At 48.1% G+C, this 14,326-nt stretch overlaps 3 protein-coding genes across 3 annotated transcripts; 1 reads left to right on the top strand and 2 right to left on the bottom strand.

The window, feature by feature from the left end:
* Positions 1 to 586: 586 nt before the first annotated feature.
* ONS95_013577 (uncharacterized protein) lies at positions 587 to 2,066 on the top strand (the record flags this gene model as incomplete). The annotated part of the gene is made up of 2 exons (XM_058507213.1): positions 587 to 665; positions 727 to 2,066. 2 exons carry the CDS (start codon positions 587 to 589, stop codon positions 906 to 908), a joined length of 261 nt encoding a protein of 86 aa, XP_058356382.1. The 3' UTR covers positions 909 to 2,066.
* A 4,306-nt stretch (positions 2,067 to 6,372) lies between these two features.
* Positions 6,373 to 7,720, bottom strand: ONS95_013576 (uncharacterized protein). Its single transcript, XM_058507212.1, has one exon. It carries the CDS (start codon positions 7,503 to 7,505, stop codon positions 6,594 to 6,596), a length of 912 nt encoding a protein of 303 aa, XP_058356381.1. The 5' UTR covers positions 7,506 to 7,720; the 3' UTR covers positions 6,373 to 6,593.
* A 4,410-nt stretch (positions 7,721 to 12,130) lies between these two features.
* On the bottom strand, positions 12,131 to 13,764 carry ONS95_013575 (uncharacterized protein; the record flags this gene model as incomplete). The annotated part of the gene is made up of 2 exons (XM_058507211.1): positions 12,131 to 12,199; positions 12,304 to 13,764. The coding sequence occupies 2 exons, from the start codon at positions 13,762 to 13,764 to the stop codon at positions 12,131 to 12,133; spliced, it is 1,530 nt and encodes a 509-aa protein (XP_058356380.1).
* Positions 13,765 to 14,326: the final 562 nt, after the last annotated feature.

The following is a 14,326-nucleotide window of genomic DNA, read 5'->3' as shown; positions in this document are numbered from 1 at the left end:
CTTACCTATGGTCTCAACAGGAGCTGCTGAGAAGTTCACTCACACTTTTGTCACGGCCACGCGAAGTTCGATTGCGCCATCCAAATCAATTAGGTGCTTCCACGAAATATGGGCTGGCTCTTTCGCCAGACGCAGCAGATGATACAGCAATCGATATCTCCTCTTCGCGGAATGTCAAGCAGATTGATGTCCTCAAGGCTCGTTACGCTAGACAACACAGTGCCGATCGAGGAAGAAATAATGCCGACTCATGGCTTATACTATCCAGTACGCCTTGGGGAAGTATTCAGTTCTCGGTATCAAGTTCTCAGCAAACTTGGGTACGGCGCATTATCCAGCCAAAGAGTTTTCGGGCGCCTGAGGTCGTGCTCGGTATGGAATGGGATTCTAAAGTGGATATATGAAATCTAGGAGTCATGGTATGTAATCAGTGGTTACTGTTATGATATAGTGTGCCGCATAATAACGCTACTCGTTGCTTTAATATTGTGCTTACAGTGATCCAGGCATGGCATCTATTCGAAGACGACCATCTCTTTGATGGCAGGATTCTAGGCAGCATGCAGACGCTCAGCTCTTGGCTAAGATGGAATCAGTCCTCGGCCCGCCTCCAAAATCATTCTTAGGGGAGAGCAAAGCGGCCTTGAAGTACTGGAACTCTGAAGGTATGTAGATTTAGGCCTACGACTATTTGATAGTCGTTTACTAAGCACTGGCTAAACGTAGGAAATTGGAAAGGCGTCCAGGCTACGGGAATCAAGTCAGTGCCATTGGAAGATTGTGAGGAGTATCTGGAAGGCAAGGAATACGATCTATTTGGTGGGTTCTTCAGAAAAATGTTGGTCTGGAACCCGAAGCAGAGAGCGACGGCAGGCGAATTGTTGCAGCATGAATTTTTGGTTGTATGATAATGGAATTTTAGATATATGATCTCTTAAGATAAGGCGGTTGAGGTCCAGCCTAGTCCAGCCTAGTCCAGGCACTCAATGCACCAGACTACTACTTGCCAGTACACTCGCGATCATACACAAGAGGATTACCGCAGCTCAGAGATGCATGCTCTTGCTGCACTGGCCACAAGCCACAACTCACAGCTTGCAAGCCTGCATCGAGTAGCTCAATCCCTCCATTATTTCCGCGGGCGGCACAGTATGACTTAGTGGTTACGCAGATAGGTCGATCCGGCCACTTGAAATTCACGTTGACGCCAATCTAAGACTCAACGGCTGTGTTCACTGCTGCCTGCTAGGACGCAATGGCACTGGAAAGTCTAGTATGTCTCACTGCCCACGCTGTGCCGACTCTATCTGATTCATGTTACGCCTAGCGCAAAAGTAGATTTCGCCAATAATGTAATAAGCTATGCAAATGGAAATGCCGGTACCAGGAAGGAGGGAGTGGTGATGACAGTTAAAATGATAACGCCAAGCTGTGCCAAAAGGAAATGTGAAATGGCGACTGCCATAACCGCAACGTCCTGGTCCATGGTCTGAGGGTCTCGCGAGTTTTGTTCGGGCTGCGTGTTGCAGATGGGTGGAGTTGAGCTACAAATCCACGCAATGTCAGGGCAGCCGATGCGAGCAACATCCTCCCACGAGATCGAAGAGAATGCGATGCCGCAGAGACTTGGATCGGAAGACATGCTCGAGTCGGTAGTTATAGTAGACCGCGTGCAGGCTTTATGTGTAGAGAGAGCGGCCTTGGGGACGGCGGAGAGGAGGCCAAAGGCAAATGGAGCACACCGGTCACCGAAGCAGTGAAAGGGAGGTTTCTGCGCAGGCGAAAGAGAAACGTTAGCAAACTGACGTCAAAGTCCAAGTCAATTAGCATTTCCCCGCTGTGATGAAGGACAGGAGCATGAGCGGTAGGAATTGGTACTTAAGAAGAGGCGAGAGACGCCGGTGGTTCAGCGTTGTGGGCCATCATCTGAGATCTAAGTTATGCCATAGATCGCCAGATGGAATGGGAGGAGCGCGAGCACGAGATAACGAGAGGGCAGAAAAAAGTCGAGGAGATGAGAGATATGAACGGACATGGGAGGTAGAGGGTGAGGGGGAAGATGTGATGTGGAAAGAAGGTTTTGGTTGAGGCAAACCAACTTTGCCCGCTTGCGTGTCAGCCCTGTTGCAAGGCTAGCCTAGCGACCCAAATTCCACAACTCCAATCAAATACAGCAATATCAGTAACTAGTATTAAAAATCGCGGGGCCAGCCCTCGCGATTTTTCTGGCCCTCACCTAACTTTGGAAAACGCCTCGAATTATTGCACCTTAACAAACGATTTAGATAATATATAATAAACGCTGAATTGATAATCGCATGTTAAAGTACAATTCCCTTGATTCTTATAAGTTGTATCGAAGACGTTGTGAAGTTATAAGAGGGGGGGGAATCCTTATACAAATAAAGGGCCTGCGGCTCTTGCCCTTAGTAAGAAATCCCGATTTCAAGCAAATCGATTATTATACCTAGAATATCACGCTACACGATATAAAAACTTAATATAGTTACTAGAATCGTGTAACTCTTTTAGTTTATCAACTTTTTACGTAGTTTAAATATAAGTTGTATACGCAGTAAGAGGGTAGTAAATCTAAGGGTTTTGAGATTTTGATAAGGCTCGGTAAAAAAAGGCTGGAAATTTTTAATACTAGTTACTGATATTGCTGTAAGGTACGGCCCGTCGGTGCGTATCTGCGAATCATGGGTTGGCTCCATCACTCTAATACCGCACCAAAACCCGGACTTACAGGTGTTTCCATCAAGTCGCGCCACCAATTCCCCTTCAAAGGCGTTATTATACTTCGTTGCGTCATGATCTGCCCCACGCCCGGTCACCTTTCCAATGTGGCTTTTTTCCATCGGAGTGCCGCTTCTTCAGGTTGCAATGGATAGGACTGGAATTCGCGAGAAGTTGATGACTATCGAATTTTTTATTCTTTTTTTGCTTCATACGCGACTGGATCTGATGTGGAAATAATAACCACTCGATGCGGCGATGGAAAACGTAAAGAGAGAAAAGAAGATATGACATGAGATCACCACTGAGTAAAGATCAGCCAGTGATATGATTTGGCTGTGGGATTTGAGACTGGTGGACATTGGCCAGTGGTGTTATTTGATTAAAGAGTTTTCTCCCCCAAAACAAAAGGAAGGATACATGTCACTGGCAAGAGATGTGGACGCTTCTATATATCGCGCGTCTGTGCAAAAAGCTTCGTCATTTGTGCTAGACACAAGGAAGAATCGACTGCTACCAAGAAGATCCCTGTCCAGAAATGGCTCCAATTCTTTTCTTCTGTCGTACGCTCGTATGAAGAATGGAGAGCTACATGTACAGGTATAGCAGAGTTTTAATCCACGAACTCCGTATCTACTCGAAACTGCTAACCACGTATATCACCAGCCATGTTGTCTACTTCTTTCTCAAGTCTTGAAATGAAGGATTCGCTGTCCGAGCGAGGTACAGAATCTAGTGCTTCCCCCCTCCCCCCTCACTATTTTCCTGCTCCTTCGCTGCCTGCGGTAAGGAGCAAGGAGAAGACGTAAAAAAACACATATCTAGCATCCCCACTGACCTGATCGTCATCAAGCAAGCAAGTCTACTAGATATGATTTAGTTCGTCTCCCATAATCAACACAGAGACCACCTCCTCGCCCTTCTCTAGCAACAATTCCAACCAGCTCTCTTATCCCTTTTCTAACAACAGACTGCGATTTAATTATCACCGCCTGCACCTTGTCACTTTCCTCTTTCAACACCACCTTTCCTTGCTCTCTTTTTACCTGCAAGCCTGCCTCCGTGGCTGCCGACTTGTGTTCGCCTACTCTACCAGCGCAATTCAAGTCTTTTTCCCTCTTCATTTAATTATCTGTTTGGCTCGCTGAACAATCTTGTCGAATTGAGACTATTTTTTCTTCTCCAGCAGTGAGACGCATCTCATTTTACGGCTATATCTTTCTCCAGCCTCAGTTGCTTAGCGTTGAGGGTTTTGGCTGTGGCAAGTATCCCCTCAACTGCTGTATCAAAGACACATTTCACAGGGAGTGTGCAGCCTGTATTGAGACCCTGTAATAAGCGAAGAACGCTGAAATTTGGATGCTACGTTGCCCATCCAGGCAGCCTTAGCGCCTCGCTTCAGCGCGGTGCCCTGGAAAAGGGTGTTTTCAGCAGTTGAGGGGATATGCTAGAACTGTACCCCATTCTCGGCTTTGATGGCCTAAAAGGGGGTATTATAAACCAGGTTGTCCACAACTGCTGTGCCTATATCATCACAGCCGTGGGCTCGGTCTTGGTTTTTGACTTCCACAGTTCGGCTTGGGTGTGTAACGGGTTCTGGCGTTGGCTTGAGCCTTCACCATGATTCTGACCATTTCAATCATGAATGAAATGCTGTAAATCAAGCCAAGTATGCAGGGAGGAAGTAGCCAGTAAGTTGTGGTGGGATGTTGGTGTGTTTTCGCTATCTGGATGTCGAACCTGGGAAGATTCGAGTGGACAGTTGGTATCCATGTCATGCTCAATGCCTGCGTCTATAAGAAGGCCTGAAAATTAATGCGTGTCTTCATCTTCTCCTCCTCGGATCAAGCTCCTCCTCAATTTTTATGTTCCTCCTCAATTCATGCTCCTCCCCATATTCATGTCCAGAACCATCAAATTCTTGTTTTACTCCAGCTTGATCTCCTTGTTTGCCTTGGGCACTTCTCTCAGCACTAATATTCCGGTGATTTAACCTCTCCCCTTTACCCAGCTCCGCCTATATATCTGCAGCACTTTGCTTTCTCGCTTTTCTATCCGAAAATCGAGTATTGAAAGTAGCGAGGAATCCTGTGGAAACCAACCAGCTAGCCAGCCAACCAGCGAACTTCGACTTGTGCATCTATCGACAATGCAGCTAATCAGCAATTTGACTTCTGATCATCGACGCGAGATGCGAATTAGCGATGATGTATACAGTTTATTTCGAGGTATATTGCCTGGAAATGTCTCCAGTTTGATCTTAAATCTTGTTCTCTTCAATGACAGTGGCGGTTGTTTCGAGAGAAGTCCCTTCTTGGGGAGAGGAAGAGTTCCTTGTTTGACTTGAAGCGTAAATATTGGGTAGCTATTGTTGGCTAGCTTATTGGCTGGCTGGCGACGAGATGACTTGTAACTGGAAGTCCGTTGGTGAGAAAAGTTTCAGCGAGGGAGAGGCTTTGTTGAGATCGAAGAGCAGTGCCGTAAACAGTGCTTGAGTGGTGAGGAAGGTGAAGGTTGTTGTATTCTTGCTGGCATTGATTTGTTACGGATTGTGACATCGAAAATTGTTAAAAATAGTTAAGAGGAGCTGGCTGACCCTAGAAGAGGCTCAAATAGGTGGCGTTGAGCATCTACTAAGATCGCTTGGCGAAGAGATTTTGGATTATGAAATGATTCGTGTGTTGACTCAATGAAGAGGGACCTCCAATGAAGAGTTATTTAGGGTAGAAGCGTTTAGAAAATCAGGTTAGAGGGCCCACAGATAGGTGAAATTGAATAAATGGTCATCTCATCTCGAAATCGCCCGTCGACGACTCGAGTTTGATAAACTGTCGATGTCTAGACTAACTCGTCAGTCAGCTAGACGGTCTCAAGCTGATGGATGACGGAGAAGAAAGAATAAAATCATTTCTTGGAGAGAAAAATATTTTTATATAAAGTTTTCATCTTTCTCAGCGATCGGAATTCCAGTTCCGTAATCTGTAATCTCGATCTTGAGATTGCAAATCCATGATGTTAGCTCAGAACCTCGAGGTCGGGATCTGGAATCTGGAATCTGGACTCTGGAATCTCGAGATTGAAATACTGAAATTGGAATAAGGACCCTAGAAGCTGGACCAGACTTGAGAAAGGGGAGGGGAAAGGGTGACAGTACGCATTTTACCGCAGGTGTTAAAGCTCAGATTGAGATGAGACCAGTTCAGCTGCCATTCCAGGGGCCAATACCAATGTCTATCCCTGAGCCAATTCTTATCTACTACTAAGACTGAAGCGGTGATCGGGGTTCAAGACAATATTACCTATCTAGAAACATCCATGGTGAAGTAAGCCATCTGTCTATTCCTTGCAAATCGAGGCCTTGTGGAGACAAGTTGTTATGTCGAATATCCACGTCCAGGTGGTCCCTCCATAAAGCGTTCTCCTGCAGCTCAATTCCCTACCGCCTGAAAACGACGCTCGAGTCGATTGTTTGCACTATATGATAGTGTGGTAATGACGCAGGGACCTAAGTGTTGAGGCTAGCTCAAACTCTGTAGCCTCTGTTGCCAGTCACGCCAAAACACCAGAAAGAGATACGAGGACAGCCTCAGCTTCACAAGAGGAACAAGGAGAGCATGCCAGATTACTCATTTCCACGATTCTAACAAGCCCAAAGTCATAATTCGATAAAACACTAAAACTACTTGTCATAAAGATACAGCAGAGCAACCCAGGGGAAAAGTATTCAATCAACCTTGATGTAGAGTTTGAGAGACTATTCGTATATCCTCGCCTCACTTCTGAAATTGTGGAAACCAACCCCGACCTTCAACCTGAAGAATCCACTATGGGACCATCCATCCACAAAGGCTCCATCATCTTCGGTGAGACCCCATGCCTAGGTATGTTCGAACATCCTCTTGGTTCTCCACAAAATCCACGTGTTGCCACCTCTCGCGATGTTCCTCGAACAGGAGTGGTCCAAGCACTATGAACTTCCCAAAGTTCTGAAGATTTAACAGCGCCCACCCAGCAAAGTGATCCCTTTGCATGTGCAGATTCCCCTTGTAGCGCGTTGGGATGTAGTAAATTGGGCCGGTATCCTTGTCGTACTCTGACTCGAGGATGTCATCAGACTCGAAACCGTCAGACTTTACATTGTCATTGCTGTCCGGCTCTACAGCAGCTTTGAGATTTCTGACTCCGTGTCTGCGAAGATCACAATACATCTGAAACCTCAAGTTGCATTGCGCCCGACCCAATCCAGCTTTTTCCAAGTCCTCTTCCAGAGACTCTCCTTGGTAGGACTTTTCGAATGCAAATCTCTCTCGTGCCTTGGACGATGCCAGTTCAAAGACCTGGTCCATGAAATGTGGAGCAAGAACCAGCCTGAACGCACCAGCAGCAGTGGTTCCACACTGAGGATTCGGCCCAGTCAGCAGCCATCGAAGGATCTCATCGGCAAAAAAGGGCTGTTCTTCGACCAGGCTCAGTGGCATATGGACCGCGCTTCTAGGTGGGAACAAACGCGTAAGGGTGCATCCGCGCAATTTGCCGTCGAAGATAGGGGCAAATGTAGGCCATTCTAACGTCAACCTGGGTATACTCCAGATCTGCGTTCCGTTACGAATCCTCTCCCGCAAGTGATGGAAATGGATGTAAACGTTCATTGATTCAGTATCGTGCACAAAGATCCTGCCGCTTGTCCCAGTGGCTTCAGACATCTTGTCGAATTCGTCCAGGGAACCTTCCGTGGCGTTGTCGTAGACCTTGCAATCAGGTCTCATCGTCGTTATCCAAGCTTTCAATGCATCTGCCACCTGCTGTGTATCCGGCGGGAAGGCGATGTATTACGCCCGCTCCAATCCCAAAGCCATCTCAAGTTTCTTTCCATAGAGCTTCGCCATGTCCATTGTGTTGCAATGATGATGAAGCACGCTGCATACAATGGAGGGTTCTCCTGCCGCTCCGTTGCGTGTGAGGATTGGGTATGTTCTGTATATGACGATCGATGGGTTAGGGTTTGAGGTTTGGGTTATATTTGATTCTAACTACGCTAGCTTGCGACAAGTGTTTTTATCTCTCTCTAATAGTCTTGAAATACAGAAGGACTATACTAATAATACAGAGGGTAAGAGCCTGAAGGTGTCAGGGGTACAGAAGGTAGATGTCACGAACCAGGCTTAGTCTTAGTACAAGTCACGGGTTAGCACTATAATACTGATAGTACTACCAAGTGGATGGCACTAGTCGGTGTTTGGTACCAAAGGGTTAATAGTACCATTAAGAGAATAGCACTAATAAGAGAATAGTACGAATTAGCGAGTAGTACTATACTCCACGCTTATTATCATAATAATAGTTATGTTAATCACGGTGGACATAGGTCACGTGATGTGCTAGCTTACTAGACGGGCTTACGGGCTTGCGCGCCTTATAAGACGTCTTACACAGCTTACACAGGAAGTCAGAAGTTCTATATAACAAGTAGGTAGTTTCCTAGATAGTAGAGCTTCGTGCTTAAATCAAATAGTAAGTTTACACCTAGTTTACTACTGCTTGTAACGTCTTAATTCCTATTGAGAATCAAGCGTCTTGTTACTTTACTTCATAGCTGATACTAACCGACGAGTCTGTACTCACGACACTGACCGAGTTAGAAACGTTACAGTAGAGTACTAAGACAGAAGGAGATAATACAGGGTAAGTGGAGTATGTACCAAAGGGTAAGTAAAGTGTGTATCAGAGGGTAGGCGTAGTGTGTACCAAAGGGTAGGTAGAGTGTGTGCCAAAGGGTAGGTAAAGTGTGTACCAAGGGGTAGGTGTAGTGTGAGTCGCAGGGTAGGTAGAGTGTGTACCATAGGGTAGGCAGAGTATGTACCACAGGGTAGGTAGAGTGTGTACCACAGGGTAGGGGGTTAGGGTTTGAGGTTTGGGTTATATTTGTTTCTAACTACGCTAGCTTGCGACGAGTGTTTTTATCTCTCTCTAATAGTCTTGAAATACAGAAGGACTATACTAATAATACAGAGGGTAAGAGCCTGAAGGTGTCAGGGGTACAGAAGGTAGAGTACTAAGACAGAAGGAGATAATACAGGGTAAGTGGAGTGTGTACCAAAGGGTAAGTAAAGTGTGTATCAGAGGGTAGGCGTAGTGTATACCAAAGGGTAGGTAAAGTGTGTACTAAGGGGTAGGTGTAGTGTGAGTCGCAGGGTAGGTGTAGTGTGAGTCGCAGGGTAGAGTGTGTACCATAGGGTAGGCAGAGTATGTACCACAGGGTAGGTAGAGTGTGTACCACAGGGTAGGTGTAGTGTGAGTCGCAGGGTAGGTAGAGTGCGTACCATAGGGTAGGTAGAGTGTGTACCAAAGGGTAGGTAGAGTGTGAGTCGCAGGGTCGGTAGAGTGTGTACTATAGGGTAGATAGAGTGTGTATCACAGGGTAGGTGAAGTGTGAGTTACTTAGGGTAGGTGAAGTGTGTGCCGTAGGGTAGGTGTCGTGTGTGCCGTAGGGTAGGTGTAGTGTGTGTTATAGGGTAGGTGTAGTGTGTGCTGTAGGGTAGGTATAGCGTGTGTTATAAGCTACCTACGTGCTAGGATCGAGGTTGCAGCGATTCCTCGAGCCTGAGTTAGGGTGCTAGCGATATACCCGTCTAACCACTTAGCCCTAGAGTGCCCTAATAGGCCCTGTAGGGCCTTATAGGTCTTCGCTGTTTCGGCTTCCATTAGGCCTCCTGCCGAGAAGATCAGGGGGTGAAATACAGGGCCTAAGTCGCTGTATTTAAGCCGTTTAGCGTTTGCTGCCTCTGATAGCGTAGCATAGGCTTCTTCGCGTGCTGAATCCTTGTTGATTGCTACTATTTGAACGTCGTAATAGTGCCTAGAAGTACCTATAAGCACTGAAAAATCCGGTCGTTGGCTGTTTTCTAGGGCTATAGGCGTTCTAGCTGGCGTAGGCTCCGATTCCACTTTAAGGTCTTCCCGGCTAGAAAGGGTAGTAATAAATGCACGGGTAACCTGGTTATGGCGTATAATCCAGCGTCGTTCAGCACCTCTACAGGTGTCTTCGTGGCCTATTTGAGGGTAGGCTCCACAGGCGGTACAGGGCGAAATAGGGGGCTTTACAGGGAGTAAGAGCCTAGTCCGTAGTGCTTCGGTAACTGTAGAATCCGCTAAAAGGTGGTGTTTTTGCGTGGGCAGGGTTCTAAGCCAGTATCGTCCGAGGTAGCTAGCGTTCTCAAGCTTCGATTTTAGCGCTTGTTTTGATAGGGTAGGTAGAATCTTCTCTTCTAGGTCTTGGTTAACGCTAGAGAAGACCTCTTGGGCTGTCGGTACAGGGCGTCCAGGGGGTTCCGGGTAGAGATTAGGGCATATAGCCACTAGAATCGATCGAGAGGCTTCCTTAGCTGCCCTATAGAGCCCTGGGGCTAATAAGGCGTGTATAGGGAGCCCTAAGCCTCCCTCTCTCACTGGAAGAGAGAGTAAAGCCTGGCGAATTAGGGTAGTCTTCTCCCCTGGCTCCCTAGCGATTAGGGCTTGTACAGCGTACTTGATTCGTAAGTCCGCTAACCTCCAGAGGTCTAGTAGGTCTTCCGAGTACAATTGGCGCTGTAAGTGTCGTAGGAGTAGGTGTATACTACCCCGTAAGAGTAGGGTAGCGTGTTGTTTAGGGAGGTCTCGTAGGGTATATAGCGCTGTAGCGAGAGTGTCGATTTTCCCCTGGAGAAACGTTCGGCGGTGTGCTACAGGGCCTATAAAGGTCCCTAAGGCCTTAAGTCCAGTGGTTTGTAACTGGGAAATAGGGCTTTCGGTGCTCTTTTGGCGGTTAAGAGCTACTGGAGAGTCCCTGAAGGCTTCTATAACTACAGGGAGTAGTGCTGTAGTTTCAGGGCTAAGGATATAGATATCGTCCAAATAAGCTATAATTGTAGCCTTCGGTAGGGTCTTTTGGAGGTGCTCTAGCAGGGGGCGAATCGCTAGAGAGAATAAGAGGGGGGCAATAGGGTCTCCTTGGCGTACTCCTTCAGCGCTTGCTAGCGTGTGGCCTTCGTTTGTTACTAGCACTGAAGGCTGGTTATAGGCCCATTTAGCGGTCCGATAGAGAGTAGGGGCGTATTTAGCGACTGCAGCTGCTATTGAGGTTCGTCCGATTCGGTTATAAGCGTTGATAAGGTCTAAGGAGGCGATTTGCTGAGTTTTTAGGGTATTTGGGCCGGTAATAGCGTCGTCAAGGAGGAAGATTATAGGCTCTACACCACCTGGGGTGCTAACGCCTAATTGGCAGGGTAGAAGCATAGACGGCTTGAAGGAGCTGATAAGGATCGCTTTTAGGGCTACCTTATAAATAAGGTCCCCTATAGCGATCGGTCGCACACCTCCGTCAGGCTTCTGAAGGCCTATAAGTCGGGAAGCACATAGGAGGTCGACCCCTGGAGCTGTACCCTGTCGAATCATATTCGCTAGGTGTGTAAGCGCTATAGTTACAGGGGAGTTTTCCGAATTTAGCGCTATATCAAGTAGCGGGCGGGTCCAGCCGCTGAGGCCAGGGGCTTTCTCTCTATTAATCGATCGAATAGCCTGTCGTATCGTTTCAGGGGTGATATTTTGCCCCGGGGAGGGGTTAGCGTTACTGAAGGGGTTATTATGCCCTATAGGGTGCTTCGAGTATAGCGTATTTAGCGTCTCTGGAGTGCTAGGAGCTAGAGGCGTAGGGTCGATTAGGGCTCTAGAGGCACGCCCTATATAGCCTTTTTCCAGAAGCTTAGTCGCTCTTTTGGCGGGGGAGTCGTTTGAGGGGGTAGGGAGTTCAGGGGGAGGTCCCTGAGTTTCAGGGATATCCGGTATAGTCGTAGGGTAGGCTTTCAGCGTTTTAGCGAGCTCTTCCTTCTGTAATCCTAGGCCGAGAACCCTGGGAAGCAGTAAAAAGTCCAGTAATTGCTTCTCTCTAGGCTGCCGTAAGAACGCTAAAGCCGCTCGATTAGCGGCCTCTGTAAATAGCGCTGCTTGCCTGGCGTGGAGACGTGTTTCAGGGACCTTAATAGTGCTATATCTCATGAGGGATTGCATATAGGGGTTTCTTAGCGCTGAGCTTATAGCGTTCAAGTGGTCTTTAGCGCTCTCGTCTAGGGGTGTAGGCGCTGAGGAAGCCTGTGGGTGTAGGGGTGTAGGTGCTGAGGTAGCCTGAGGCTGGGGGCAGTGGATCGATTGTTGTAATCCAAAGGGTAGCTCAGATGTGAGGGGGTCGGTAGGGCGTTTTAGTGTTGACGTTCTAGGGCGTTTAGGCGCTGAAGATGCTGTGCCTTGTGTTGATATAGGGCGTTTAGACGCTGTAGGCCCTATAGTACGGCCCTGGAGTGTTGGGTTAACGGGTAGGCTAGGTGTGGAGGTTTCGCAGGGTAGGTGAGTTGTGGTGTTTTTAGAGGGTAGGTGAGTTGTGGTAGTTTTGGAGGGTAGGTGTGTTGTAGGGGTTGTTGGGGGAGAAGAGCTTATTATTATAGGCTCTTTAGCGTGAGAGGGTGCTGAAGCTTGGGGAGCTTTAGGGGGTGGTTCTAGGGGTGAGTAGCTTCGGTTGCTTATAGGGGAGCCTACTCGTGATAGTCGAGGGAAGTAGGGGCTATCAGAGGGTAGGCTAGGTGTGGTAGGCGTCTTATCGGTAGGTGTAGTTGGTATAGGCGTTGAGATAGCGTCTTCAAAGCTAGGGGTAGGGGACGATGGCGCTGTAGAGGCACTATAAAGATCTTCGTCGGACGAGCTGTCTTTGATTATAGGCTCTATAGGCTGCGTAGGGCCTATCTTTTGGCGTGTCGTAGGGCGTTGAGCCCCTGGGGAGGGTGTTCTTGCAGGGCGTTTAGTGGACGGCTTCGGGGGTATATAGCCTGTAGCGACGATTTGGGCGTATGTAGGTGACGTAGAGCCTGTAGGCGTGGGGGGTCGAGAGCCTGGGAGGGAGTCTGGTTCAGGGCCTGTAGGGCCGTCGTACGCTGGGAGTATAGCGTCTACTTCCCCTGGAATCGAGTACCAAATACCCCGTGGGGTCTGAATCCTTCGGGTGCCTGTAGGGAGGTCGGGGCCTAGAGCCGTAGGGTACTTGGAGCCTGTAGGTACTGACGGTACAGGGGTCTTAGAGCCTGTAGGTGCTGAAGGTGCGGGGTACTTGGAGCCTGAAGGCGTAGGGTGCTTAGAGCCTGTAGGTGTTGAAGGTGCGGGGTACTTGGAGCCTGGAGCCGTAGGGTGCTTGGAGCCTGCAGGTGCTGAAGGTGCGGGGTACTTGGAGCCTGGAGCCGTAGGGTGCTTAGAGCCTGTAGGTGCTGAAGGTGCAGGGGTCTTGGAGCCTGCAGGTGCTGAAGGTGCGGGGTACTTGGAGCCTGGAGCCGTAGGGTGCTTAGAGCCTGTAGGTACTGAAGGTACAGGGGTCTTAGAGCCTGAAGCCGTAGGGTGCTTGGAGCCTGTAGGTGCTGAAGGCTTAGAGCCTAGAGGGGTGGCGGTAACTTGGGCGTAGGTAGGCGATTTAGGGCTATTTGGTGCTGAAGTTACAGGGGACGGAGAGCCTGTAAAGCCTGGGTAGATATCGAATGGGGGGCTTGGTAGGGGTGGAGGGGTACTGAGATTTCGGCTTGTAGGTGCTGGAGGCGACTTATACAGGCCTGTAGCCCCTGGAGCTGTAGGGTATTCAGAGCCTGAAAGGCCTAGAGAGGCTCTGGCCTTAGGGGTAGCGGCTCGAAAGGGTGCTAGTAGCTGAGGGAAATCGATTACAGGGTAGGGGGTGCCTATAGAATCGTCGATTTCAGCGTCTAAGGGTGCTGAGGCAGAGGGGGTAGTATGGATTCGGTGCTGCGTTGATACCCTAGAGCTACCGGTGATTCCGTGGATTTTAGCGCTATGAGTCTTAATCCCGTGGGCTCCTTTACACGCTGTAGCACAGGTAGGGCAGGGAACAAGGCCTATAGGCTGTAATTGAAGCTCTGTAAAGGAATCAGTAGGGTGTTTTTTACGAATATGATCGAGAATATCGATATATTCATTTTTACACGCGGGGCATTCGAACAGCATAGTAAAAGAGGGGTAGAGGGGTAATTGCGGGGTAAAGTGCGGGGTAAAAATCAGGGGAAATATGAAAACTTAGTGATTTATCAGTAGAATTGCGAGATAACTTATAAAAGTGATGATATCTCGAAAACTAGCCGGTAGAATCGATTTTTAGACGGTGGAAATTAATCCTTAGGTGCTGAAATAGGGGGGTAAGTGAAGAATTAACGGTAAAAAATCGGAGAGGGCGACGGTGAGGTAGGCGCTAGTAAGGTAGGCGCTGGTAAGGTAGATAGGAGAGGCCTAGGGTAAGGCTTAGGGCAGGGATAAGGTAAGTATAGGGTCGATAATAGTAAAGTAGTTGAGAGAGTGATAATTCAGAAGGATAAGGTGAGAAAGTAATAAGGTAAGAGAGTAATAGTTTAGAAAGATAAGGTAAGAGAGTAATAATAGTCGAGAGAGTGATAATCGTCGAGAGAGTGATGATAGTTAAGAGAGTGATGATAGTTAAGAGAGTGATGAAGAGTGAATAATCTAAAGGGAATAGCCTTCTATATAACCCTAAGTCTGACCCTAAGCTCGACCC

Source organism: Cadophora gregata (genome assembly GCF_030347475.1).
Source record: "Cadophora gregata isolate MNR1 chromosome Unknown scaffold_8, whole genome shotgun sequence".
Lineage (NCBI taxonomy): Eukaryota > Fungi > Ascomycota > Leotiomycetes > Helotiales > Ploettnerulaceae > Cadophora > Cadophora gregata.
Note: the sequence above shows the minus strand (reverse complement) of the source record. Positions and strands in the feature narration are given on the sequence as shown.

Coding starts and splice junctions, on each gene's coding strand:
- ONS95_013576 (XM_058507212.1), bottom strand. CDS start 7,505: ATGAGACCTGATTGCAAGGTCTACGACAACGCCACGGAAGGTTCCCTG.